This window comes from Rhea americana, unplaced genomic scaffold (genome assembly GCF_003343005.1).
Source record: "Rhea americana isolate MKP2758 unplaced genomic scaffold, rheAme1 scaffold_46, whole genome shotgun sequence".
In the NCBI taxonomy this organism is placed as follows: domain Eukaryota; kingdom Metazoa; phylum Chordata; class Aves; order Rheiformes; family Rheidae; genus Rhea; species Rhea americana.
The window spans coordinates 702,507-729,977 of record NW_028186601.1 but is presented as its reverse complement, the minus strand read 5'-3'; the positions used below and the strand labels follow the sequence as shown (position 1 = coordinate 729,977).

Genomic DNA, 27,471 nt, shown 5'->3' with positions numbered 1-27,471 from the left:
AAGATGCTAGTGAGAAAGCATTCAAAATAGTGGTGATCCAAGCTATATTCGGAAGGATTGCAGTATGCTGCCCTGCCTTCTGCCCAAAAGAATGTTTTTCTTTATTTTTGTCATTTGGACAGTAATTCGAGCAATATGTTGAACAGAATCAGTACGTTAATACAAAAACCTCAAAATCAGTGTGACAGCTTTACGTTTGTAATAACACATGCTTGTATTATATTTTTAAATGTGTGATATTTCTCAAGTAATATAAACTGACTAAATTAATTCTGGCTAGCATTTTGCCCCAAATGGAACCTTCAACAGCAACATAAAACTTTAGAACTTTGAGTTAATCCTTTGTGTCATCAGAAGCTTCAACTAGATTAGAAAACGATATTAATGATGTCAATAAAATGAAATTTAATATCTAGATAAATTAGACTCATTGTCCCTTTTTTAAAAAAATTATTCCATTGGGCATATTTAACTGTACCAAGAAAAAGAAAACATCTTTTATTGCATCTGTAGCTATTCATAAACATTAAGCTAAGTGCATTTGAAATTTGCTTGAATAAAAGTACATGTAAAAGCAGTGACCTTTACTCAAAATACCAATACAGCGTTAATAATTATCTTAATTCTATCCACATTGATTAGAACTTTTTCAAGGAAGAAAATCTTTTTTTTTTCTTCTCACTGAAGTAGAATCTGTGATCATGTAAATTTTAAATAATTTCAGTCTGTAGTTATCTATATGCATTGTCTCAAAGGTTTAAATATGATTATCACACAAATAGCATAGGAAAGCAATCTAGTGACAAGTCTCATTACTGTAAATATATTGATGAATGATACATATTTGTTGATTACATCCTTAAAGAATATACTCAGGTTTGTAACTGAAAGTTATGTGAAATCACAGCAATAATGACAGATCACAGTATTCGTTTTTTATAGAGAAAAGATTTTTATGCTTTGGACTGTTAGTGGATGCTGAGTCATGTTAGAAAGGACCTTTATGCGAGTCTAACTGTTTGCTAATCAATGATTTGTAACCTGTTTAGACAGCTTTACAGCTTTGCTAAACTAAATCCGTGTTATCTGGGTCACAGATTTTATTGCTTCCTATTAAAGCAGACCCTGTGAAAGTCATTTCATGATAAGAAATTTTGGCCTCTGCTGTGTTCCTCTAGTTTTCCAATTCTCCTGTCCTTTTACATGAAACAAAAATTTTTACATTAAAAAGGCAGTCAGCTTAGAAAGTATGTGTTTGAAATCCTTTATCCTCTCTGCTAGCACAATCTCATATTTAAAATGAAACTTGCAAGAATTGAGCGAATACTGAGCAATTAATCTTGATTCCGTAGAATGATTAAATCATAATTAATATTTATATTATTTTTTGAAGTCACTTGTATCTGTGTTAAACTAACTTTGCTTTCCAAGTTTTCTGCACTACATTGTTTTGTAAAAGAAGTCTGAATAGTAATAAAATTCTCAACTTGATAAGCCATCAAAGTGTGTCATTTTTCCTAATCCTCCACTTCATGTAGTAAAAGTTAAGGAAATCAATTGCACCGTTTAGTATCTCATCTGTGTTTCATTCCGTTGTTGCATATAGAGAGTTAGCTTTTTAATCCACAGTCAGCCTGTTCATCTGCACTCTTCACCAAAACAAGCTTGGGTGTCAGTGATGAGATGGTTAGTGACTTAACTGTTTGCTTCCTGTATGTTTTTTTCTTATAGTTAGCCACAGCTGGACATGCAGTGTCTGACCTGTTAACAGTGGTCTTGTTTATACTAGAAAACTTGCACTTGAATATACTTCAACTGATATATTTATACCACTAATATTGGTGCAAATTTATAAAATAAATAAGTTTTAAGTAAATTATATACATTGTTTTTTATTGTGACTGCAGTCTATTTTTTTTCAAACTTACAGATTTGTATTAGTGTGATAACTTCAGTTATTCTGAATGAAGCTATTTGTGGGAGAACTCTTCAAGGTTTTCCTTTTTTTCCCTAAAGCTTGCTTATGCTCTGATTTGTAGTCTAATAACGTATGTAACAGTAATGAAGCAAACCTCTTCAAAGGTGTATTTGTATGAGCATAATCAGTCATTCTTTACCAGTGACTCTACTGAAGGTGGTCATGTTTGTGTGAAAATGTAAAGATAGACTAAAATAAACTGTGAGTGTTGTTACACCCATATGAATAGCTAGTAAGGTTGAGTCCAGCTGGAACGTCTCTCAGAGGTGGACTATATTCTCTGTGTGCATCTGTCTGATCTTAGCTGTTCTATGTGCTTATGCTTACATGCATGTGCTTATGTGACATGCATGTGATGGCTGTTGCACTTCACTGTTGTACCTTGTACAACTTTGGGATGTTTAAGGTATTGTTTCTACATTAAAAAAATGGGAGGTAAGAGGATATTTTGAAGTTGAACTGCAGTAGATGGAGAACGAAGGTTTTCAGTGAGGTAGTGAAGCTTTGTTAAGGAGATATAGTGAAGAATCGATAACCTTCCCAGGATTTGTGAGAAATGGTCTCTCCCCAGATGTTGGTCAAGGCTGGAGCAGCTCTCATGAAGCAAGTAACTAATGGCAGCCTTATTTCCCTCTGTGTCAGCCACTCTTCTGAGAAAGGTAAGGGGAAAAGAGTGTCTGTGGGGAGTAGGGAAAAATGGGAGAGAGAAGTGTGCATTGGTATGTTTAGAGTAAAAACTGAATAGGTGTAGTATCTTCCTGGAGGCTGTTGGCTATCATAGGAGGAGTTCTGTCTAGAAGGCTGCCTTGAGTAAGTAATCTGATGAAAACCTTCCCTGAGCAGAGTTGGTAGAACACAAAAGCTAATAGGAGCAGTTATTTCACTGCTGTCTAGTAACCTAAGAGGCAGGATAAGAGGAAAGATGGAGACACTTCCTCAGTGAGGATATCTTGATAATGGACCTATTTATTTTGCTAGTAATTTCTCGCACTTCCGAACATAATTAATAAAACCTAAAATTGCACAAACATTATGAAGTTTCACGTTTGAAGTGTTCATTGTGCTGGAGAAGTCAAGTTCAAGGCTTCATTCTTGCTGTGAAAGCAACACAAATTGAAGCACGTTGAATAAGTGGATATCACTTCTGTGGTTCTAATAGACTGTGGTCCATTACTCCACTATCAAGATTTGTAGTTGAAGTTGCTCTAAATTATGTTTGTAAATCAGGTGTTTGTTTATGAAAGTCCCAACTACTAATTTCCTTTCCATCCCCAAACCAAATACATTGTACTATTATTCTATTTAGAATTTATCTTTTTAAAATTATTATTGCTAGCAGTTAACTGACATCATATTATGAACATGCATAATGAAAATGAAATTAAGGGAGAAAATCTACTTCTGTACATCTACCTTTTGTCTTTAATGAAATTATTTCTTTAGGGTAGAATACAAACACTCGTGTTTAAGGAGAAAAAATAAGCAAAAGGCACAGGCACCCATCCAGGCCTTCTACCATTCATCCAAAAGATGCGTTCTGTGATGCCATAAAAATCTGAGACTTCAACTGTGTGAACATGGAAAAAAATTTGGTTTCTAATTAGCTGTATTTTTAATGTAACTACATATAGAATGTTTATGGCTGTAGCTAGACCCAAATATGAAAGAGACTTCTGTGGAAGTTTCTCCATGTGACCCAGCTTTAGCTCTGAACTGTCTGCTAAGATACCAACAAAGATAAAATTTTCTTTTGTGTGAAGTACATAAATATTGCCACTAATGTTGTTCTGAAAAGAAATATCACTTTAGATAGGTTTTAAGATTAAGGTCTATAATTTTAACGTTGCTGTGACTATTTACTGGCTTCTGCTGAGAAACATTCCCGTGTTTCAGCAGGTGAAGTGTCTTTAAAAGGAAAGAAAACAAAACAAACTCCTCAAAAATGATGGAATGCCATACTTTGACCTATTTTTCAAAAGCCAGGTAACTTCAGTGCAGTTCCTAGAATTACACCTACTCCTTGAGTCTTCCGACTTAAGTTTTCAAAATAGTATTTTAAATTTTAAATATTATAATTTTAAATTTTAAATATTATAAAAAGCAGAAAATAGTTAACCAGATTACCAAGAGTTCCTACAGTCAAGTATATGTCGCTATGTTTTATATTATAATTATGTTTTATATATACGTGTGTGTATGTCTGTATATATTTCATTTTATTCCTGTGAAGGCAAGTAGCTCATTTGGTACTCATCTCATCAGTTCCTTTGAGTGCAGGTGATTTCTGTAATTAATGCTTGTACAATGGCATTAATACCGTATTTCTGACTGTTTAGGATTGTAGTAAAATGGACTCTGAATCATAAAAAACATTAAACAGATTGAATACAAGATTAGTTGCTCTCTACTTGTCAATTAAGAGGCATCTGCTTACTTGAATTGTGCAAATTTATAAGCTGATAATCAGTTTTCTTATTAATGCCCAAATTTAAAGAGGTTTCCTTTTTTTTTGGGGGGGGCGGAGGCTTGAAAAGTTTTATCTTATGTGGAAGTGGATTTTTACCTGATTATGTCAGATCTATTTTTCTTTAAATCTATGTGTTTATTGAAGATTTCCACAGTTAAGCTTAGCTGGGTTTGTCTTCTTTGCCCGTTATTTCAGAAGCAGTGAGTGTTTGCTGGGTCTCTGTGTTGTCTTTTTATGTCGTCTGTATTTTGTACTTTAATAAGTCCTTTTTTATTTCATTGTCATTGATAGGAATGATTGTATTTTTTTATATGACTAAATCAGCGATGATTGGAAAATTCTTGTGGAAAATATTTACTTAAGTTATTGTGATGTTTTAACCATTAGATGCTGCAGTCATTTAGTACCTAATTTACCATCCTGAGCAATTATGTGGTTCAAATACTGCTGTTCACTGCCTTCATTTAGGACAATATAGTGCTTTCTTAATTTAAAATAAAAGCTGTTAATGCAGAGTATTCTGATGTCTGAATTTCATTACTTTAGAATATACTGACTGGAGAAAGTAGATGAGAACAATGCATAGTAAATGTAACTTTATGGGTAAGTAGTATTGCTATACAGAATTGTGAAGTATATGAAATTATGAAATTTATTTGTAAGGCAGTTAAATGAAATGGGATGTGTCTATAGTTGTAAGAAAGCGGAAGTCTCTTTGAACAAAAACTTCAATATATATCGAACTCGTTAAGTAAAGTTATGGTTTTCTCAGTGCAGACCCATTGCGTGTTGCATAGTCTGCGGTAGTGTTGATTTATAAACTGAGCTCTACAGCAGCAGCTGGATGCTTTCTAAGCTACTGGAAAAATGTATTGCTTTTTGCCAAGATCTCTTATTTGCCTTGTACAAGAAAGCAACATCATTCTTGCTTATTAGAAACACCTTTACTATGTTTGTTTTTAGCATTTTTGATTTTTAAAAAAACACACTACATAATTGTTGCATTCTATTACTAGTGGTAGCAATGGAGTTCTTCTGTAGACTGAACTCTCATGCCCAACTTTGTTAATATGCAAGTTATTAAAAATACTGTTGGCTTGTGGAACCAGGTTACTGTGATCCAACTCAGATAGATAATAATTATGGTGTAATTACAGTAAGCCTGGTAATACACTTTGATACTAAGTTCCTGGTAGTAGATTAATCATTTTTGTTCTGTGTATTCACAGAATCTTTCACTGGGTAAAAGGTACATGGTATGAGCAGAATAACTGAAAAACAAAAATCTAGATCATATTCTTAAAGCAGATTTTTGAGGGAAGTGTGTGTTTTATAATTATTAAAACTAAATAAAATATTTATAAATATATACATTTTAAATAAATATATGTAAATATAGAATTGCAGTCATTAAAAATTATTTCCACAAAGAGTGATTTTTTTTTTTTTGGCCATGTGAAGTCCAAAATAGGACTTTACATGTGCACAGTCCTCTTCCCTATTGTTTGTTTCTCCCATTTCAGGGGCTGCTAGAGGCTTTCTGGATGGTTTTTGTTGGTATGTTTTTCTGTTAATACCTCAAAGATGGTAGTTCTTTTATTTTATTTATTTTTTTTCCTTGAAGGATGGAATATAGGTGAAGTTTTCTGGGAATTTGTGTACTGTGCTAAGTGCATCTTCTGTGCAATTACTTTGTTCAATTTGAAAATAAATGATAGTGGGAAATAAAGTAGACCCTTTATATTTGTGTACTTTACTTATTTTAGTACAATGTCAATAATACGTTGGCTCCTTGCTATGTTTTATCCAAAGCAAGACTTCTTGTTCAGGCTGAAAGAAACTTGTCATTTTCTGTGTCTTTCTTTTGGAACTTTTTATTTCTTCTCCTCCCTGCCCCAGGAAAAAAAAACAGCTATGGCCTAGAATCTAGAATTTGCAAGGCTAACACCCTGTTACCCACTCCTGATCATCTAAAACTGTTTTTGTTGTTGTTTTTGGTCATCCTGGAGCTGTTAAATGGGGTTTGCTTTTTCTTTTTGGTTATCATTTATATTTATATTTTTCTAGGGTTGCATTAGCTAAAAGTAAATGGGTAGAAAGTAATGCATACATTCAAAATTTTCCCTGCTATAGACCTTTGCTGACACAGCTATCTCAGGAAGAATAACATCCCTGGAAGTATGCTAGCAGGGCTAATATACATTATTTTATTGATACAGCTTGTTCTTGGGTCAGTACAGAGACTTGTTTCTAGAGCTGTGTTTGGGAGTATGTTTTCAGTATGATGTGCCAGTATTACTGTGGTAAAAAGCTGGTATTACAAACATAGCGTTCAGGAGTGATTGAGGCCAAGAGCAGAGGAAGATTTTTATGAGGAACTGAATGGTGATAGGGATATTGGAAAATATAGTGATTATGAAAAATAGTTTGGGGGATGGGGGACAGAAAACCTCATATTTCAGTGTGTGAGCCAGTCTGTGAAAGGTTAGAACTACGATTCCCTTTTATAAGGGGCAGAGAAAAGAGAAGAGTGTGGATTATCACACTTGTGCCTCTTGCCGTGAATGACATATGGGCAGTTTGGACTCCTAGGTTCAATCCAACATGCTAACACTTACTTTTCAGTTAAGTGCTTGCCAGTTCGTTAAGTCAAGTTAAGCCCTTAGTCTAGCATATGTCAGTTTCTTCAGTTTGTTATATCACTTCTGTTGCTTTAGTCTGAACACTCCTTAGATTTAATTCATTTGGTCTAGAAGAGCATGGGAATATAATTTTCCTTCGGCTTCTAACAGATAGATTGCTGCAGAGTGACATCAAAAAGTATTCATTCTTGCATTGCTTAGCTTGAAATTACAGAAAGGCAAATACCTGCTGAAATATTCCGTGATTTATTGCATTAAACCAAAATGTTGCCAGCCTAAGTGCATTTTAAAGCAATTAATGCATGTATCTGTAAGGGCACAGTTATGTCAGTGTAGCGCACTTAAGTTTAAACTGATGTATGTGGCTAGAGAAGGAGCTGCATCAATATAAATGTCTTTAAAACAAGATTAATATTGCCTGTGTGCTCTGTCAAATCTGACATGAATGCAGTTATGTGTTCTCTCTTGATCCCGATCAAATCTATACTAGTAGGTATTCTGGCATTAGCATGGAACATAAAGACAAGAACAGGTCCATCTAGAAAATCTTTATCTTGTTCAGTTCTCCTTTATTGCGCCAGTAAAAATTGTTGGCCCTAGTAAAGGATCCTGAAGATTCTTTTTTTTCTCCTTCTTCTTTCAGATTTTTTTTTCAGATTGTTCAGATTTTGGGTGGAATTATAAATGTAACTTATTTGCACTGTGTAGTATAGCTCTTTGTTCTCTTCTTTCTTTCTCATTTTATCACCAAAAATTTGGTGATCTAGAACATGACATCTGAAGTAGCTCCATATTTTTAAAACTAAAAACATACCTGATTTCTGTTGAGAGGTACCGCTTCCCACTAAATTTAAATCTTTATTTACTGATTCATTTTTTGTTTATCTCTCATTGTTTCAAGGCATTAACTTCATTGATGATTTCACACTTCAAATAGCTATCATTTGCTGTAGTCTAGATTAAAGATTAAAATTTTAAATTAAGAACTGGTATATTTGAGCTTGAGTGGATTTTTTGTAAGAGGTGAAATATTTTTGCTTCAACTCTCTGAAAATTTGCTAAGTACTTTTTAACAAATGATATGTGTGATTTTTGGGGCAGGGCAGGGGGGAGTCAGGATGCATTTAGGCAGTAAAATCCATAGTGTCGTAAGCTTTGCAGATAAACTGGAAAAAGGAATTTTGTTTGTTTTGTTTTTAATCTTGTTGAAGCCAGGTATATTTTCACATAGAGAGCCTTAGTCATTGCAAATAGGTATACTGGGTGCAGTGCTGTACCTAGCCATTAATCGCAGCTACTGACTGGAGATTACTTTTTCTGGAGCTTTGCCACTGATAAAATCGCACGACTGCTTTAATCCCTTTCCCTTGGAAACGATAGGGTTTAACTGAGGGATGGCTCTTAGGGGGAGACCTGTCTGCTCCTGTGTGAAGCGAGTTAGTGGTCTCTTCAGCAGCTGGAGTTGGGGAAAGTAATATTTGGCTGGCTTGTTTAACTGGAACACGAGGGTGTTGCTTCATTGTCCAAATTCTGTAAATGAGACACTGATTTTTATTCTTAGTTCCTTTAGGAATACTTCAAAGTTCTTAACAAATATTTGTTGGATAGTATTGTCTGAATTAGAGATAAAACTGCAAGTTGTGTATACACCTATAATGTGCAAATTTAAGTTATGCTCTCTCACGTATGTGAAATAGTGATACAAATAAGAATTTCTACTTCATATTTGGGACAAGTTCTTCAAACTAAGTGGATTTATTTTCTGTAAAGCATGACTAAAGCAAACCCATAGAATGCACTACTCTACTGGTGGACTCTTAAAAGAGCAGTAGCATTTAATTCCAATTCATTTTACTGGTAAAGTTCCTAAGACAATCACTGTAAAGGTAATGGGGTTTTGTTATTTTTTGCTTTTTAATCTACTGTGTTAATTTTGAAAGATTTTGAAGTCACTTGTCACAAATCGTGAACAATAGCTTTGAAATAAAACATTCAATACTAACTTCAAATGGAACTTAGAAGTATTGAGGATAAAACATTAATCATGTATTCCAGGAACAAATAAGTAGTTTATTGTTTTTTGTAAGCTGGAGAATAGAGACCTATTAATTCTTTGTTGCAAAAAGCTGTAATAGATACTCATAGTTAAGATGTGCACAGCTTCTTGCTGTCCTCCACTGCTGTTAGTTGACAGCCGTTGAAGGCATCTTTTTGGAGATACAAGGGGTGGTTGTTGTCCAGATCTTGAATTATTACAGGATTGGATAGATAGGTAGTAAGATCTTGTGTACTTCCTATGAATGTATAAGTAAAATAATAGAATATGTCTGCAAAAGTGAACTAAACAGCTTGTATACAGAAGTGCTCTTATGAAACAGTTTTATTTTAAACAGTCATTTAAAATGTGTCCAGCTTAAATGTTGACAGATTGTGTAATTTTCTGAAGGGGAAGCTGTTTTCATGTATTTTTGGTCCAATTTTAGTGAAGATCTTGAATTCTAGTTTTAGTGAAGATCTTTTATTTATTTTTTATTTTTTTTCCCTCCCTAGGATTTTTAAAGTTTTTTTTTTTTTTGGGGGGGGGCAGGAATTTTTTGAAATCTCTGTGGGTTGCCCCTTCGCATCCCCCCTCTCACCCCCAATATTTTGACTCATTTTTCACTTCAGAGCAGTGTTTTGCTGCCTGATTCAAGCACTGATTGGAGTGTGAGTGCAGGTAGGATGGCACTCTTATGTTCGGATGTTTTCATTTTTTTTGCAGAGATGGTCTGTTATTTACTGAACACATTCTGGAGGTTTCCCAAGTCCTTCACTGCTAGGAAGTTCTGTATTCTACCTTGCGGGAATTAGTGAGCACAGACTACTTAGTGCAAAAAAATGTGATAAACACTGGACAGTCATAAAAGTTTGTTACTTTCTCATAACTGTCATCTCCTGTGGTTTTGTGTTGACTGCAGTTTTATGATACAGCTGAACCAGTGTAACGGTTTTTAGGCACAGAAAGTTCCCTCATCCGTACACCCACTTTTTCATAAAGGAAGGCATTTAAAGACACTGCCAGTCAGCTGACATTTGTTGATCCTTCTTCCTGAGTCAATTCAGTTTGTTAACTGGTCAGATTTGACTTTTGCAGAAAGAAGTAGTAGCTTTTTGCTACATTAGTGTGCCAGTTCAGCTGAAGGAAGAGCCCAGTAAGTGACAGAGCAAGTGTGTTTTGAGTCATCTCAGCTGCACTGAAAGGTGATTAAAATAGATCAGAGCGAAACTTAAAGCTTATTTGCTTGCATCTTTTATGTACTTTTTAAAGAAGTAAACTGTAAATTGGAAATTTTATGCTCAGAGCAGAATTCTGAGAAATGGTGGATTTAAGCCACAGGAGAGGTCTAAGATAATCATTGGATGCTCAGGTATGTTGTTTTGAGGCTCTGTGAACCAGTCAAAAGCTGTTCAGTCATGTGATACTAAACACTGATATGGTGTAAGTTTATCCTGCTGGTTTAAAAAAGTTGGGAAAATAAAAGGTTAGCGTTAATATTTTACAGGCGAACTCTATGTTAGAACATATACAAATATGGAACAAAAGTAAAAACTTCGTACTCTTCAGTAATAGTATGATAGAAGTGTGAATGTCTGTTCTCATACTTAATCTGAACTAAATGAGTGTAGTGCATAGATCTAATACTAATAAGAAGTCAGGATGGGTCTGTGGGAATGAACAAATGAATTTCAGTCAAGCATTCCAAGAAGATCTATGCTAAAATAGAGAGAAATGATATGCAATGATATGCAGAAATGATATATCAATAAAACTGAATTGAGAGGCATTAAGAAAACAGTGTTGAGATGTTACACAGATCTCCAAATGCCTTTGTAATTGAGTATTTGGAGGCCATGTTCTTGTTTACTGAAGGTGCTCAAGAATCCTCTCACAAAGGGAAGCCAAATTTACAAAATTCATTTTACAATGAAACAATTCTCGATGCTTATTGTGCTAACACTTTGATGTAATTGTATGTGAATGCTTATCTGTGAAAATAAGCTTTAAGAGTAGTTTAACTCCCTTAAAATGTAGTTTTGCATCAAGATAATCTGAGTGTTTGCTGGTACTTGTCTGAGCTCTCAGAGCTGGGTCAGTTGGTTAAACTGTCAGGAGACTAACCCAAATGTATAATTTTCTGCTCAGTTAGCAAGCTGAAGTACATTGGGAGCTCAGATGAGCAGTAATACCAACACAAGAGAAAGTGACACCCTGCCAGTGGCTTAATTTCTTTATACAGTCCTGATGTGTAGTCTTAATGTTTTTTTTTTTTTTTTCTATATTTTTTTTTCCTGAGAATTTGGGGACGTTATTACTTGGAGACTTTTTGTTCCTAAAGCTTTTAGGAGCCACTTCCTAATATGTGTTATAAAAATAACTGTTTCAAATGCATTTTAAGAGAAACCATAATTGAGAAGGGTAAGCTATTTAAGTAGTTGTTCAAGAGTATGTTTATTCATACTCATCCATATGGGAACATATTCACATTATACACTTTTGGCATTAATTCTTTGCACTTATGGGTTGGAATGCGGACTGTGGCAGTGTCAAATTTAGATCCTCAGCAGTAAGGGACTGATATGATGGGTATTTTTCTTTGACCCTCATCTTTTTCAAACTAGCACAGTGTATGTTCCTTGCTAAGACCTCTGTATGTACCCAGTTTTAAAGTCTTAGTTTTACAGACTACCTGGTTTCTTTCAGTAAAAAAAAAAAAAAAGGCTCTCTAGTAAAAATAACGGAAAACTTGATAAGTGGCCATAATCACATTGAAGTTTTGTTTTATCATAATATTGCTGCTACATCATTGTGTATTTTGTATTTGAAAATAATTGTATCTTGATTGCATGCATGAGTATTAGTTATCCTTCTTCCCTACACTAATGCTGCAATACAATTTTATGTTCTGTAATGTAAAGCAATTAAGCTTCCTCTTATTTATTTTATAAGATGTCAGCATCTATCTGTCTTTATGTATAATAATCAGAATTGAGTAATACCAGTTTAGTAAGTGAATATTAATGAGTGCTCTTTAGAGCCCCTATGTCTTCATATTCTGTTATGAACATCATTATATCTCTTTAAGAAGTTAATCTTTTAATTAATTTAATTAATTTTTTTTTGTTAAGTGTGAATAATAATCACTGGACTAAAAAAGACTTAATTTCTGATTTGTTTTCAGATACTTGTCTCTTTGATTTTTTTTTTTTGTATCAAGTGAAATTGATTTTAGTCTTTCTGTTACAGTTTACATTTCTTAAGATCATTCGTGTTAAATGTTGCATTCTTTGACTTTCCTTACTTTTGGAAGAAATTTAGCCTGTCAATTTAATCAAGATTGCAGTTGAGTAGAATTTGACAGTGAATTGATTTTTGGAATGTGTTGGCTCTAAACAGTGCTGTACTTGAGAAAGAGAAAGGTCTGAATTAAGCAATCTCAAACTAAAGAGAGCTCTCTTATTTTCTCTTTTATAGTTTGTGTTGCTATCAGTTGGTACTAACTAGCTTCCAGTGGAGAGGCTAGTCACTTCAAAACAATTTAAGTGCTGCATAAATTCAGCCAGGATATGTTTTGTTAAGTTTTGAAAATATATTCAATAATTAATGGCTAGTGGAGTTCCCCAGGGGTCGGTACTGGGTCCAGTCTTGTTCAGCTCATTCATCAGTGACCTGCACGAAGGGACAGAGTGCCTCCTCAGCAAGTTTGCTGACATTATCAAACTGGCAGGAGGGGCTGATACCTAAGAAGGCTGTGCTGCCGTTCGGAGAGACCTGGACAGGCTGGGTAGTTGGGCAGAGAAGAACCTCCTGAGGTTCAACAAGGGCAAGTGCAGTGTCCTGCACCTAGGGAGGAATAACCCTAGGCACCAGTACAAGCTGGGGGCTGACCTTCTGGAAAACAGCTCTGCAGAGAAGGACCTGGGAGTACTGATGGATGACAAGTTGACCGTGAGCCAGCAATGTGTCCTTGTGGCCAGGAAGGCCAATGGTATCCTGGGGTGCATTAGGAAGAGTGTTGCAGCAAGTTGAGGGAGGAGATTCTCCTCCTCTACTCAGCCCTGGTGAGACCACATCTGGGGTACTGTGTCCAGTTCTGGGCTCCCCACTACAAGAGAGACATGACACTACTAGAGAGAATCCAGTGTAGGGCTGCAAAGGTGATCAGAGGGCTGGAGCATCTCCCCTATGAAGAACAGCTGCGAGAGCTGGGCCTCTTTAGCCTGGAGAAGAGAAGACTGAGAGGGGATCTTATCAATGTGTACAAGTACCTGAAGGGAGGGTGTCAGGGGAACGGGGCCAAACTCTCTTCAGTTGTCCCATGTGACAGGACAAGAGGCCATGGGCAGAAATTGAAGCACAGGAAGTTCTGCCTGACCGTGAGGGGGAATTTATTCCCTGTGAGAGTGACGGAGCACTGGAACAGGTTGCCCAGAGAGGTTGTGAAGTCTCCTTGAATATTTTCCCTGGATATATTCAAGGCCCGCCTGGATGTGTCACTGCTTGAACAGGGAGGTTGAACTAGATGATCTCCAGAGGTCCTTGCCAACATTACCAATTCCGTGATTCTGTAATTATTCATGCATAAAATACAAAAACAAATCATTTACCTTCATTTTCTTATTGTGACCAACATTAATTACATTTTTCCATTTTCTCTAGTTAAAGTACCTCGTAATTTTCGCTTATTGGAAGAACTTGAAGAAGGTCAGAAAGGAGTAGGTGATGGTACAGTAAGCTGGGGCCTTGAAGATGATGAAGATATGACACTTACCAGATGGACAGGCATGATTATTGGGCCACCGAGGGTAAGTGTGGCAAGTTAAAACATTTTTTTTAATTTTTGTAGGCAATACAAATTGCAAAAAGATAAATGATAACTTTGCCACGGTGTCAAGAAATTAATTAAAATTTAATGTATGAAGTTGTAGTAACATTACCTAAACTGTTCTGTAACACTATATTCATGTTAAAATTCATCACATCCTGGCATGTTAGTGAGTGTTTTGAGTCTAGCCTGCCCTAGTATACGTATCTGTAACTGTAAGCGCATTGTGATTCGAGACTTACTACATGGAGTTATGATTATACTCTGTCCATATTTCTATCATCACCACACAGAATCTGGACTGTAATAATGCAGTAAACAGGGCAACATCACTCCATGATTTATTACATGTAGTGGGTAATTTCCACAGTGACAGAATATTTTAAACTTTCACAAGTTTATTGAATAATTTTTCAATGTAGCATTGTATACAGTCCACTGGGATCGTGGCTAAAGACCAGGCAGTTACTAGTTACCCCAAGAAGAAGGATTTAAACTTTGTTTATACATTTTATCTAACCTTTGAAGTTCTGTAGAATGTCATTTACAATGATACAACCTGCAAAAGAAACAATCAACTCTAGTGTCTGTGTTACCTGCGCAGATATGATAGATATACCATTGCTTGAGGAGTAAATTTTATGCAATCATTCTCATCAATTACAATATGATACAGAAGATCACTATGTAAATGCAGACTTTAAATGACTCTACTTCTAGTAGCATATTGTAATGAGTTACCATATGTGTCGTGCTGCTTATGTAAGATTACTGTCTTGTTTGTCCTTCCATGCTGGAGGGCTTATTAGAAGATGTAGTAAAGACAAGAATTTAAATCAGAAATTGGTCTCAGTAAAGATAATTTTGTCTCCTGACGGTTCTACTGCCAGTGTAGTCCAAACTCATTTTGGAAGTCAACATTAGCTGTAACTTTTGAACATCCTTGTAATCATGTGGTGCTCTTAATATTTGGATGCACTTGAGAGAGGACCAATTTAAAATACAGACATATCAGTATGCTTTGGATACTATTTTCCATACAATTAGTCTTTGAATATGTTTTAAAGAAAGTTTGTAGTCTTACAGTTTTTAAGAAGATCTTGCAAATGTGAGCTAGCTAGAGTAGTATCTCTCTGGCTCTCTGAACAGCCTCTAGTCGCTTTATAGCTGCTGTAAATTTATGTAGTTCTACAGAGCAGTTGTTAACATTTGGGAAAAGGTATTTCTTAGATATGCACCTATCAGAGGTGCATGTTAGAATTTCACTGTGTGATATAGGGAAGATTTGTAGGTGGTTGTGGTGCATTATGATCTTGGAGGTGGAGGAATAACTGCCCTCTTACCATGTCCTGGCATCTGAGGGAGACACATGTTACTACACAGTGATAAAATGGTTCATTATTCAGTCATCTAGGTGATCATAATTTAGATCATGGAAGTTAACTCCCCTCAAAATAGTGCCTACTTATATTTTTATTAGTTATTTTTTCTGGACTTGGTGCAGATATAGATGGATTCTCTAAGAAATGTGATGTTTACAATTTTACTCAGTACCCTAAGAACTGGAAATCTGGAAGGCCAGATGACAGCAGAGGAGAACGTAGATGTCTCTGTGTCATGTCACCAAGTGTCTCTGTCTGCTTCCTCGTTTGACCTAAAGCAGACTCCTGCCATGTCTTACGGAAGAAGTGATTATTATGGGAAGCCCATGCATGTTTTTTGAAAAAACAAAAGCCTGTCATTTTCCATATATATTTCCTTTATGAAGGAGTACAGGCAGGTAATATTCTAGGCTGTTTCAGGGCCTGAAGAATGCAGTCTTGCTGATAGTGGAATTAAAACTTGTGGAGGCAGTCAATAGTTTGTGTAGTTAGTGTTGAGCTTTTCTGTCTCAAAAAGCTAGTGTGATTGGCGATCTCAGTAGAGTGGACTGGAATAGTAAGTTTAACTAAGGAATTTGACTGAATTGTGTTGACTGGGTACTGTGGATGGTTCCCATTCAATATTTTGCTGTTCATTCTGCTTTGAGCCACTGCAACTGTCTCTTCTCTAAATACAACTCTTTTTAAGGTATACTTGTATTGTGTGAGACCTCAAGTGCTTTTAAAATGTGTTAGTCTAAAATAAGCAGACTTACTTGCCGGTGGTAGAAACTGGAATTCAAATACTTGTTTTCCAGTGCACAGCAATGTGTGCATGCAAAAATAGCCATGGTTGTCAGCTGTGATTTTGTAAAGTAAAAGGTTATCAGTTCCCAAGCCCATGGTAGGACTCTGATGAGAAGAATTCCATCCAGTTTCAGGGTTTGTAGAAGGTGGGTGATTTTTGGAATCGGTTGCATTGTGTAGATGATGTACAGCCTGTCAGAAGGTAAAGGAAGCTGCTAATACTGGCTAGAGCATGAAATTCTTTGCATATGTGGTTTCACTAGGGCTGTGCAAATAATTGAGTAGTAAGTTTTTCTTGTTTTGTCTGCAGGGTGAATCAACACAGAGGGAAAGGGAGATTTGAATTAAAGGAGATATTTTTCTGACCCTGAAATATTCTTTTTAGACATTTTGAGGAGAGAGGTGGCAGAGACACTTGACTTAGGGTAAATGAGGGGGTGGGAAAACAGACTAAAATTGAGATGCTATGTGAATAGGAATAGGGAATGAGAGTGAGTGCCATTCTTAGTTTTTTTTTCAGACTACTGAATAGGGAATATACATTCTGTCCTGTCCTCTATTCCTGACAGCACCCTAAGGAAGTGCGTGTTTTTATCAAGTTAAATAGCCAGAGTTGTTATGTTTTCTTGCTGTAGTAGAGGCTGTTGTCTGTAATAGGACATGGTTACTTTCATTGGTTACTTCAGTTTTTAGTGGGAAAAAATAGGAGAAAACGTCTTTAGTTAGGAAAAACTGGTAACCAAAGATACTCTGCTTCTTAAAAATTGTTTGGTAGCTTTATCTGGCTACTAGTTTCTATGGTAGCTTCAGTGATCTTCAGCTTTTTAGAAAACTTCAGTCTTTTAATAGAAGGTTATTATGAACAGGGAGAAATGGTGATTTAATAGCTTCAGGTCAATGTGCGCTTGATTGAAATTTTTATATGGTCTCAGATATCAAGACAAAAACAATTTTCTCCTGTCAGTGAATATTAAAGGCCTATCCCTGATGGCGCTCAGTCTTTTAGTGACCTTTAGTGCTTTTAACTAAGAAATGCTAGTGATAAAGCAGCAATCTTACCATGACTACTACTCCAAGGATTTTTTTTTCCATTCCATGATGAAAAATCTTGCAAAGAAGTGATGGACAATCTTACATGCAGCTACAAACACCCCCCCCCCCTTTTTTTTTGTTTGTTTTTTTTTCTTTCTCGTCTTGCTGCTGTTCAAGCTTTGTAGCTTCCTAAGATTGTGTGTCACAGTTAGGATGTTTCACTAATCTGATTTCCACTCTGCCTTTTAATTGACCACAGAGTGAACTGTCCCTTGATAACTTGACTGTGTGTCTGATACTTGTACTTCGATAGACTGATAGCTGGCTGATGCAGAGCCACTGAAAGGTGATACTTCTGGGAAATCTTGAGGCATGTTACCACTATGGGTTCATAGTAGCTTTTTCTGTTGTGCTACTGGAAAGAGCTATTTAAGCTGGTTTGGGCTTCCTCCCTTTTGGAGTACAAAGGCATGTGCATCAGTGACCAAGAGAGCCACAGATACTTTCTTACTAAACGTAGCCTACTTGACAAAATTTAAAACAAAATGGTAGGACTGTGTTAATTTCTGCATGGTCTTTCTCAAAATATATTTGCACTTTGAAACAGTTAAAGAATGATCTAGTTCATGATCACTTTGGAGTGATGTCTTCTGTGAACTAACTGTTATTTAATTCTACTCTACAAAGTGTATGAATCCTCTAATAAACTAAACTTTAAATTATCAGAATTATCAGCTATTGATTTTCTTCCTCTCTGAAGCACTTCTTTGCTTAGAAATCCTTAACTGTGGAAGTCCTGGAGATCTTCTAGAATGCTAATTACAGCTAGATTTTTTTTTTCAAATACTGTTCTTATTCTTTATTGTGTCTTAACTGTTGCGCTATTTACATATTTGTTTTTCCCTATTCCTGACCTTTTTGCAGTGTTAGATATTTTTATGGGGAAAAGTTTCCTAACAATCATTGATCCTCCCTTCTGTGCCAAAGGCAATTTGGGAATGCAAATGTGTGGGGGAGGAATAAAGGGATAATAGAAAACTTTTAAAATTCATATTTACTTTTAACTTCTGTATAGTAATGTTGTCGTCTTAGGAAGTAATGTAATTTGTACGTATTCGTCAGGTAATCAAGATAACAAAAAAAGAATGGAATATCGATCTGTAATCCAAGACCATGAACTGATACATAATACGAACAGATTTATAATTATCTCATACTAATTCATCTTTATTCCTCTTGCCTTTGTTTTTCTTTTAAATATTCATCTTTCAGTAAGATGCATTAGTCTGTTTTTTTGCTTTCTAGACAAACTATGAAAACAGAATATACAGTCTGAAAGTAGAGTGTGGACCTAAATATCCAGAAGCACCTCCAACAGTTAGATTTGTAACTAAAATTAATATGAATGGAATAAATAATTCCAATGGAATGGTAAGTTGAAATGGTAAGACCAACCACCTTGTTAATCTGTACTATGCATTTTATCTGGGGATAAAACTCAGGTGAGGAAATGCATGTTCGACAGAGATTTCATATTTAAATTTTGCAACATAGATACTTGGTTTAAATCAAATTTTCTTTGCCTGTTGTATACATTCAAATCTTCAGGTATTTATAATAAATCGGTGGCTTTTCGGTAAGACCTGATAAGCATTATTTATGTATTGAAACACACTCTTTTTTTTAATGAAGTTGAAGCTTTTAGTTTTGCACAGAATAAAACGACTGTTTAATGTGTAAGTATTTCCCCTTAAAAAGGGGGATTAGATTCCAATAGGAGCAAGAGTTCTGTATTGGTCAAGCCATTACTTAGGCAGTAAAGACGTTTCAGTATCTAAATTTTATCTTATGTTTTCAGTAATTACAAATAGAGGTTGTTCTGCCTCATCCTCACTACTTTAGATGTAGTAACTACCCTGTAATGAACCAGTCTGTTAAATTTTTATTTTCTTTATACTGGATTTATTCTGAGATGATTTTGAGCTTCTAACTTAAGATATTTTAATATAGATGGCAATCACTCACATTTTAAAGATGCATTTGCAATAAGTGACTTACCTCACGCTTAGTGTGGGATAAGGTGCAGGAAGGAAAAGCAGTGCTCAGGCAAGTGTTACTCATTGTATACTCTTATCCTCTGAGTAAATCTGAGGTACCTTGGATCTCAGTGGAAAAGAGGCAAGCTATTTTGCATTTACAGCGATACATGTGTATACGAACAGGAAACAATTTATCATCCTGATGTCTATGTGTATTTGTCTTAAATGAATGCAAAGTAATTGGTTTAAGGTAATACTTAGAGATGAGTCAGAGATCATCTTTGGATTCGAAATAGTTTAAAAGATTCAAAAGAAAGACTAACTTGCATTTGAGTAATTTTAATACTGACATGAAACTTAAGTATCTGAAAGAGAGTAACAGAGAGAAATCCTTAGACATTCATTTGAGCTCTCATAGGTGGTAAAATAATGTGCTGATTGGATGTCCAAAGCTAGTGCACTAACATTTCAGAAATACTTTAAAATTAATTTGAAAGAACTTGCATAGCCACCAGCTTAGCTCTACCTGCAAGTCTTAATACAATTGTTATCTGCAAATCAACTGTTGCCCTTTATCCAAGCTGTGGCTGGTTATCTAGGTATATTATTCATTAAGAGATTGTGACTAGACAAAGCTGCCAATTTGGAACACAGCAGAGTTTTTTTTATATATTTGAAATATTATTCTGTTACCTCCCCCTAGTAACATGTATGATTCTGAATCAGTGAACAAATATGCTCTTGTGCCTTCATCTGTACATGGATGTTGGTTTCAGGGAGCAGAATCTCAAACCTGCAGAGCTTGAAAACTCGGATTTACTAACTCAGTTGGCTTGGGGATTTTGTTGTGAGAAGTGCAGACTTCCTCAGCCTACTGAGGAATAAGGTGATTTTTAAAAGCAGTCATTGAAATCCAAGTCTCTCTACAGGAAAAGTTCGATTCTAATAAATTCATAAATTTATACTAAATCTTCCTTCAATTTTTCCCTCCATAGTTCTATGAACTAGTGTATCTTATGCATTTGTGTAGCAAATCCTGTATATTTTTTAATGGATTTTAGTAGGATTAGATTAAATTGTTAATGAAAACAGTTTTCAGAACTAAAGCTCCTTCATTATTTAATTTTTAATGTCTCCATCATCCTGGTATCTTGTATTTTAGCTTATCTTGCCATTTTGTTTACTAGAGTTGTGCCAAATCTGTCAGATAAACGAGGGCATGTTTTACAAATCCGAGCACAGAACTGGGATTTGGTTGACTGAATTTGGCTTTGCCCACACCAGCTTTTTCCGCTTTGGATAAGTAAATTAATAACTATGTTTCCATAAATGTAAACTAGATTAAAAACATGTGTTATAAGAATTAGCTGAATACTTGTTAATATTATAAAATTCAGCCATGTAGTCTGTAGTCCTCTAGACTGTATGTTATTTTTTACTGATAATAAAGATATGAATAAAAGTGTAGAATCGATTTAAGAATCACTAGCTCAGTAAATGCTATCTAATGACAAAATCCATATGCTGAATTAATTTAATATGTTCATGTATTTTATCTAGCAAGTGAATTAGTCTTTATTTTTCAGAGATTCTGAGTATGATGAACACTCAGTTCTCTAGTATTTTCCTCTAAAGTATTTTCTTCATTATTTAAATAGTGGTTGTGAATGACTGCTTTAGAGGGTAACGTATTTACGGGTTTTTTTGTGTATTTTCTTGAATCTGAAACTAACTGCAGTTTTCATTTGCAGTCTTTTAAGCATATATTTTGAAAATTGAGATTTAGATAAGATATTTTAGTCATAGTGAGAATATTGATAATATGTCACATGCTATTTAAATAGTTTTTCAGTAAACTTCTTTTTAAATCTAGCTTTAGGAAAGTTTTACTAAAACCAGATGTATTTTTAGAAGCAAAAGGGGAGTCCATCTGCATATGTCTGTGCATGTATAATGCTGGAAAACAAAACATAAAATCTGGATATTTTATGGATGAGAGCACCAGAAGACAAAATAACCAATATTTCTGAAAAAGCTAATTGGAAAATCAGAACTTGAACCTAAGTCTCATGAAGCTTATGCTATTGTCTTAACCACAAGCTCAGATTCTTTTTCTCTTGAAACACTCCTGAACTTCTCTGGAACAGTTCACATCGCTGCTTCCTATTTTATAAGTTTCTTCTTGTTTCTTCTAAGCTGCTGTCTCACTTTCTGATTTGATTGTGTTTGGTATAACAGATCGTAATTACTTTCCAGGGTTGTTGCATTCCTGGAACAGTTGTAGACAAGAGACAGGCCTTTATATTCAGATAAACTGCCAGCCATGGTTCTGCACCCTGTTTTTGACATCTGGGCAGCTTTTGATCACAGTGGTAATAGATGTTGTGAAAATAGTTGATGACCTGCAGAAAAGAAAGAGGCTTGAGATAATAACAACACAAATTTTACGTCGTACCAGTGTTCTCATACTACTCAATACATTTAGAACATTGTTAAGAAACACATTACAGAAGATAAGTGCCAGTAACACCTGAAGAAAAGTAGAGTCCCCAGTGTGAGTTTAGGGGGTGATGATTTTTGTTGAGTTGGCATGCAAATGATGGGGAAGATCAGCGTGCACCAGAGCTAACTTTGGTCTAAAGAAGCTAATCTCAAACTGCTTCATTGGCAGTGGTTCTCGACATTTTTAACTTTCAAGTCCCTTCACTTTTTGCCTGAAAACTGCAGGTCTGTATAATAAATTTATCCTTATTGACAATGACAGGTTTTTTGACTTATTTTATTTAATTATTTTGGGAGGAGATTGTTTGTAAATAACTTTTTCATCAACAGCTTATCTTCAGGAATCTCAGAGACCACTAGTTGAAAAATGTTTAGTGTAGAAAAAGAGAGGAGTTACTTAGGAGAATTTACGTCAAGAGACCAATTTCAGATGTTCTGAATCACACTGCTTAAGTACCTTTCTGTTTCAATCTGCTGGTTAGTTTCTATGTTGGCTTGCTTTTCAATTTTCACATGCAACTGCTGTGTCTGTGTACAGAATTAGGTTACTAACTTCAGAAAAGCTACTCCAGGTAGGTAAGTAGGGCTGAGCAAAATGCTTTTCTCTGCTAATGGTGTCACTCTTGTAAAATTCTGTTTAAATTATTCTTAATGCAGTGGGGTCTTTTCTCTTGGAGACTTGTCTATCATATGTAGATAAAACACAGGTTGTGTTCTGATATGATATTTGTTTTCCCATGGTCTTCTGAGGTGTCGGATTTTTGCATCTGTGAGAGCACTCTGCAGCAGTCTTTGCGATCTGGGATCATTATAAACACTGGGATCATTTTAAACACTGAACACTGCAGCACTTTGTGAAATTATTTAGTTAGGTTTCAACTGTGTGGAAAAATTCATGCATTATACATATTGTTGCTCTTGCTATTGTTTAAGGATTTACAGTGGACGATCCCAATAAAATAGTCTTGAGGCTGCAGTTTTGAGCTTTATTAACTTTTATATGATCTTGAAAATCTTCCTACCAGAATGCATACTTCTAATATTAGCTAGATGCTTTGGTTTGAACATTACACAGTTTGTGTAGCCCTTCCAAATATATTAAAATTTTCTTCGTAAATTTATTGTGCATTCTCTGCATTGGAAGTAACGTCTGCAGTGTAGAGAATAAAACCTGAGCCAAAATCTTTGCTCAGAAGATTCATAACGTTGATTAAAAAAAGAGTTCACAGTCTGAGTTTGCTGCTACAAGTTCATAGTCAAGAAAGAAGAGTTACTTTTTCTGGAGGAGCCTACTTCTATGTGGTCAATTCTTACATTCCTACTTAACCCATGTATGTGCAATTGCACTGTTTAATTGGTTTAAACCTAGTTAAACAACACTAAGTAAATGCTTTAACTGAGACTGATCCTTCAATCTTGAGAAGAGCCAACAAAGATGAAGCTGAGGAGAAGTGAGGAAAGGGAAAATGGTATGGCAGCAGAATTGCCAGACTGAAAACGGACTTTTCATTTTGGATTCCCAAAACTGCCTTTCCAGCTATTTTTTGCTGATCCTGTCTTTATCTGAACTGATAATTATATTAAGCTTTCTTCCTCAAAAGCTGCTGAAATATAAACTTTTCTTATCCTTGCTAATCTACCCAGTCTTCCTTTAAAACAGTTAATTATCATATGGACTTCCACCCTCTTCTTCTCCCCCTACCCCCGCCTCACCAAGTGCACGTGTCTTTCCTGGTTGACAATCATCTGTTGCAAGTCTTGTCTGGCCCTTGACTTCATTTACTGTAGTTTCTTTTCCTCCTATTTTTCTTAGATTATTGACTTCTTGTCAGGCCAATGACATGTCATGTGATTTCTCCTTAGCTACTTCAGTAGACAGTGTTGTGACTCAGGTAATATGAAAGTTGTTTGAACTTCTGGTCTGTGCTGGCAGACGTTATACCGAAGCCTTCGGGAAACAGTCATGTTTTGTTCTATTTTGCTTAAATATAAGAGGATGTCAGGTGGGCTGCAGAGAAGTATTAACAAGTTGGGGAGAAGCGGAGAAATAACCTCTTAAACAGCTGCAGTTGCATGTGCCAAGTGGATATATGATCTAAGCCCTCATTTTTTTTTCTGCTCCCATGCTACTTACCACTGCAATTTTTCTTCTTTTTCCCTACAGAAAAAAATGATGGGGCCATGCATTTCTTGCTGCATTCTCTGTGTGGAGAATAGTTTTGAATAGTGTGATATTCATTGTTCTAATTTTGAAATGAATTCATGTTGCTAGTTTTGTAGGACCAGGTGGTTGGGCAGAAACTCTGGAGAGTCCTTCTTTAATCTCTCTAGAAGGACTGGGGAGGAAGGGTCTGTAAGAGATCTTGATACCTCAGAACAGGGTTCAGTGTGAATAGCTGTATTATTCAAGCTGTTACTTTGATAGTACAGGAAATCTCAGAGTTTCCATTTTTCTCCCTGTTGGTTTTGCTCAATAGTCTGCTTTTTCAGAAAAGAGAAGTTGTTTACCAGTTACAAAGATCATTCTCGCTTGATTTTGTGCCTTTATTTGCCATATTAGACCAAATACTCCTTAAAAAAATAAAAGGAAAAAGTCCAGCAATTATAGTGGTGATCTGACCAACATTACTTTCAAAACCTTTCTATACAAGCTGATATGCATGTATACTTACTTTAAGTAGGCATGATCGGCATGATCTTGCTGTATAATACAGCTTTCCTCTCAATGTTCTTTTTCTTCTTAGCTTATTAATGTTTGGATTAAGTATTATGTAATCTTACTGCCTTATGCTGTGCTTTGGTGATATGGTGCCTTGGCACCTGTACTGAGTTGGAGGAGTTTGAGCAGGGGAATGACATTATTTGTGTGAACCTGAACTCTATTCTGAGGTGTCAAGATCTCTTACAGACCCCTGCTCTCCAGTCCTAGGGACGTTAAAGGAGGGCTCTCCAGAGTTTCTGTCCAACTGTGAACTGGATCAAAGATCCTGCTTAAGCACTTCCTTGCATGTGTTTTTTCATTTGAATGGATTTTCCCATTCAGGTCAGAATGTAGCCCTGTGAACATTTCAGAGTTTAGCTGAGAAGGTGATAAGCAGCAGCACTGATAAAGGAACAAGTGTCCAGTGAGAGAGACCAGAAGTTTTTTAAACTAGTATTGCTGTTGCAGCTAGCATATGGTTAAATCTTGGCCTCAGTTTTCTCCAACAAAAATGTTTAATCCCATCTTCTGGTGTTCTGAAACTAGACAGTCTCAATTTGAACCATGTATGAACAATGAAACTTCTGTGGTAACATTCTTATTCCTGATTCCAGTGTTTATTTTTTTCCTGTTTGTTCTAATTAAAATGGTAAAATAAAGTTCTTGGTTTTTTAGGCTGTCTAAATCATAAAGCAGTGATTTCCAACATTGATAGCCATGTGGGCTGCCACAGGCCAGTGAAGTTCTGTAGTGTGCAATAGTCCTTTTCCAACTAAGGGCCCCCTGTGTATTAAGATGCTTCTTGCTAGGCTGGGCGGTTGCTGCTAAAACAGTTCCCAAACTGACTGTTACATGCTGACTTGCCTATGGAAACCTCCATGTTGTCTTGTGAATTGTGTAAATTGTTCCACAGGTTCCATAAAGGAACAGGAGAAGTCCTATGTCCTTTCTTTTCAGTTCCTCTTCATATTGGTATTGTTTGGACTCTTGTGTGACTGAATCTTTTAAAAAACTGGGAAAACCTCAGTGTATGTATTGGCATAATGAAATAAGGTGGAGTTTTTTTGTTTGCATAATTTAAAGCAAATTAATATTAAAAAAATGGCTGCAGTTTTGCAGTAAACTGTTGATTCCCTGTCTCCCCCACCTCTCCTTTCCTTCTCACAAATGTTAATATCAGCAAAGGTGGAGGGGATGGGATCCCCTGAATCCAGCTGTATGGATGATTTTATTGCAGAGTATCTGTATCTGTATGTAAGCTTACGATTGTTTTCCCAGAAGTATTTTATGAACATAGGGACTATATTAATACCATAGAGATAGTGTCAGGGGATGCTTTGAATCTTTATTAGAAAAAAGAGAAATTATTTATGTAGAAATTTTGTTTTTCATAGTAACTTAATTTCCTTATAACTTTCTCTTCTTTCTTTCCAGGTGGATGCACGGAGCATACCAGTGTTAGCAAAATGGCAAAATTCTTATAGCATTAAAGTTGTACTTCAAGAGCTAAGACGTCTAATGATGTCCAAAGAAAATATGAAGCTTCCACAACCTCCAGAAGGACAAACTTACAACAATTAATTTTAGCTGATTCTCAAACTTCTGTCTTAAAACAACAACCTTCTACTCATGTTAATGTCTTGATTAAATCTCACAATGCAAACACCCACACATTAAAAGAATTTCAGCTGGTATACATGACCTGGACATTTGTAAGAATATATATAATATATGTATGCCCAATATGTTTTCAGGCACTATGGGAGAAAAAGGCAGCACAATTATTTTTTTCTCTTATCAAGGCACTGTCATTTACGCATAAGCCTGAAATAGCCTAAAATTGGAATTCAGGTTTTACAAGATGAAAGCATGACAGAAAGTGTCAGATTGCTGTGGAATAATATATGTTTCTGAAATAATCTCTTGAGAAGGCAAAATATAAATGGCATGCTTTATCCATCTTGCTTAGTAAAAGAGCTGCAATTAAATTTGTTTTAAAGTAGCAGGTACAGTGAATACCGTTGCTCATCTTGTTTAATTTTGCAAAGGTGTGGGTGCCGACTACTAGTAGTGTCACAAAGTATGTTCAGGATTGTTTTGATACCTGTATTTATAAAATGGGGGGATTAATTTCTGTTAAGCAGCTCCTGTGTGTTACATGTATCGGACATGGCAAATATTTGTTTACAGTCTTTGTTCTAATAAACCATGCATTTAAGTTTTAGTGAAACAAAGGAAATGTATGGATATGTGATTGAGATTAAAGTTAGTCTTAAAATGTAAATAAAATGTGGAAAGTGTCTGAGACTGTGCCATTTCTATAATAGTGATGTAATATATGTACAGTAACTTGCAGAAGTAGTGGAAAGCCAAACATAATATTGCTGCTGGTTTTACATGCACCTTTTATTCTTACCTTTTCTGTATGATTAGTTTACTTGATATATCAGGATATTTCATTTGTTGCAGAGGAGTAAGTTCTGTCATCTGTAGTACCACTTCTTTGGACAAACTTGCACTGTATAGAAAAAACCCTTCCTCCTCCTTCCCCCAGATTCTTTTGAGAAATGAGTGTCAAACTCTTTCATTTGGCTTACGTGGCCTCTGAACAGTTTTCAGACCACGTTGTTGAAATCTGTCCTACTTCTCAGTCCTTTGTCTCACTTTAGCAGCTGCTACCTTGATTCTTCCTTTCTTTCATCTTTTCCTCTTGTCTGTCTTTTTCTTCCCTCCTGTACCATTTTTGCCTTGTCTGAAATACTTAAAAAAAAAAAAAACAACAAAACAAAAAAACAAAAAACACTTCAGTTTGCTTTAATAAAAAGTTACACCTGTGGCACAGATTGTATTTCCATCTGCATTGTGTGCATCAGATGCCAGTATATCACTGTCTTATTAGTTAGAACGCTTTCTGCCTCTCCTGTGACTGTTGGCCTGTTTTTTTCCATACCTTCTGTCTAGCAAAACAATGGTTTTAATTCTGTTACTAATTTCTCATAAGAAAGTAACCTCTTTATCTTGTTGAAAATGAGATTTTCTTTTCTTTTTCTTTTCTTTTTCTTCTTTTTCTTTTTTTTTT

General features: G+C 35.5%; 1 protein-coding gene across 2 annotated transcripts in view; it reads left to right on the top strand.

The window, feature by feature from the left end:
- UBE2V2 (ubiquitin conjugating enzyme E2 V2) overlaps positions 1-26,692 on the top strand; it is a 31,905-nt gene extending 5,213 nt beyond the window's left edge. The window contains exons 2-5 of one of the 2 annotated variants that reach the window (XM_085316252.1): positions 2,550-2,637; positions 13,785-13,930; positions 18,456-18,581; positions 25,827-26,692. In XM_085316252.1, coding sequence (XP_085172378.1) covers positions 2,550-2,637; positions 13,785-13,930; positions 18,456-18,581; positions 25,827-25,973 — 507 coding nt within the window. In that variant the 3' untranslated portion in view covers positions 25,974-26,692. The remainder of the gene's footprint in view (positions 1-2,549; positions 2,638-13,784; positions 13,931-18,455; positions 18,582-25,826) is intronic. The other variant, XM_085316253.1, reaches the window with a different exon arrangement.
- Positions 26,693-27,471: the final 779 nt, after the last annotated feature.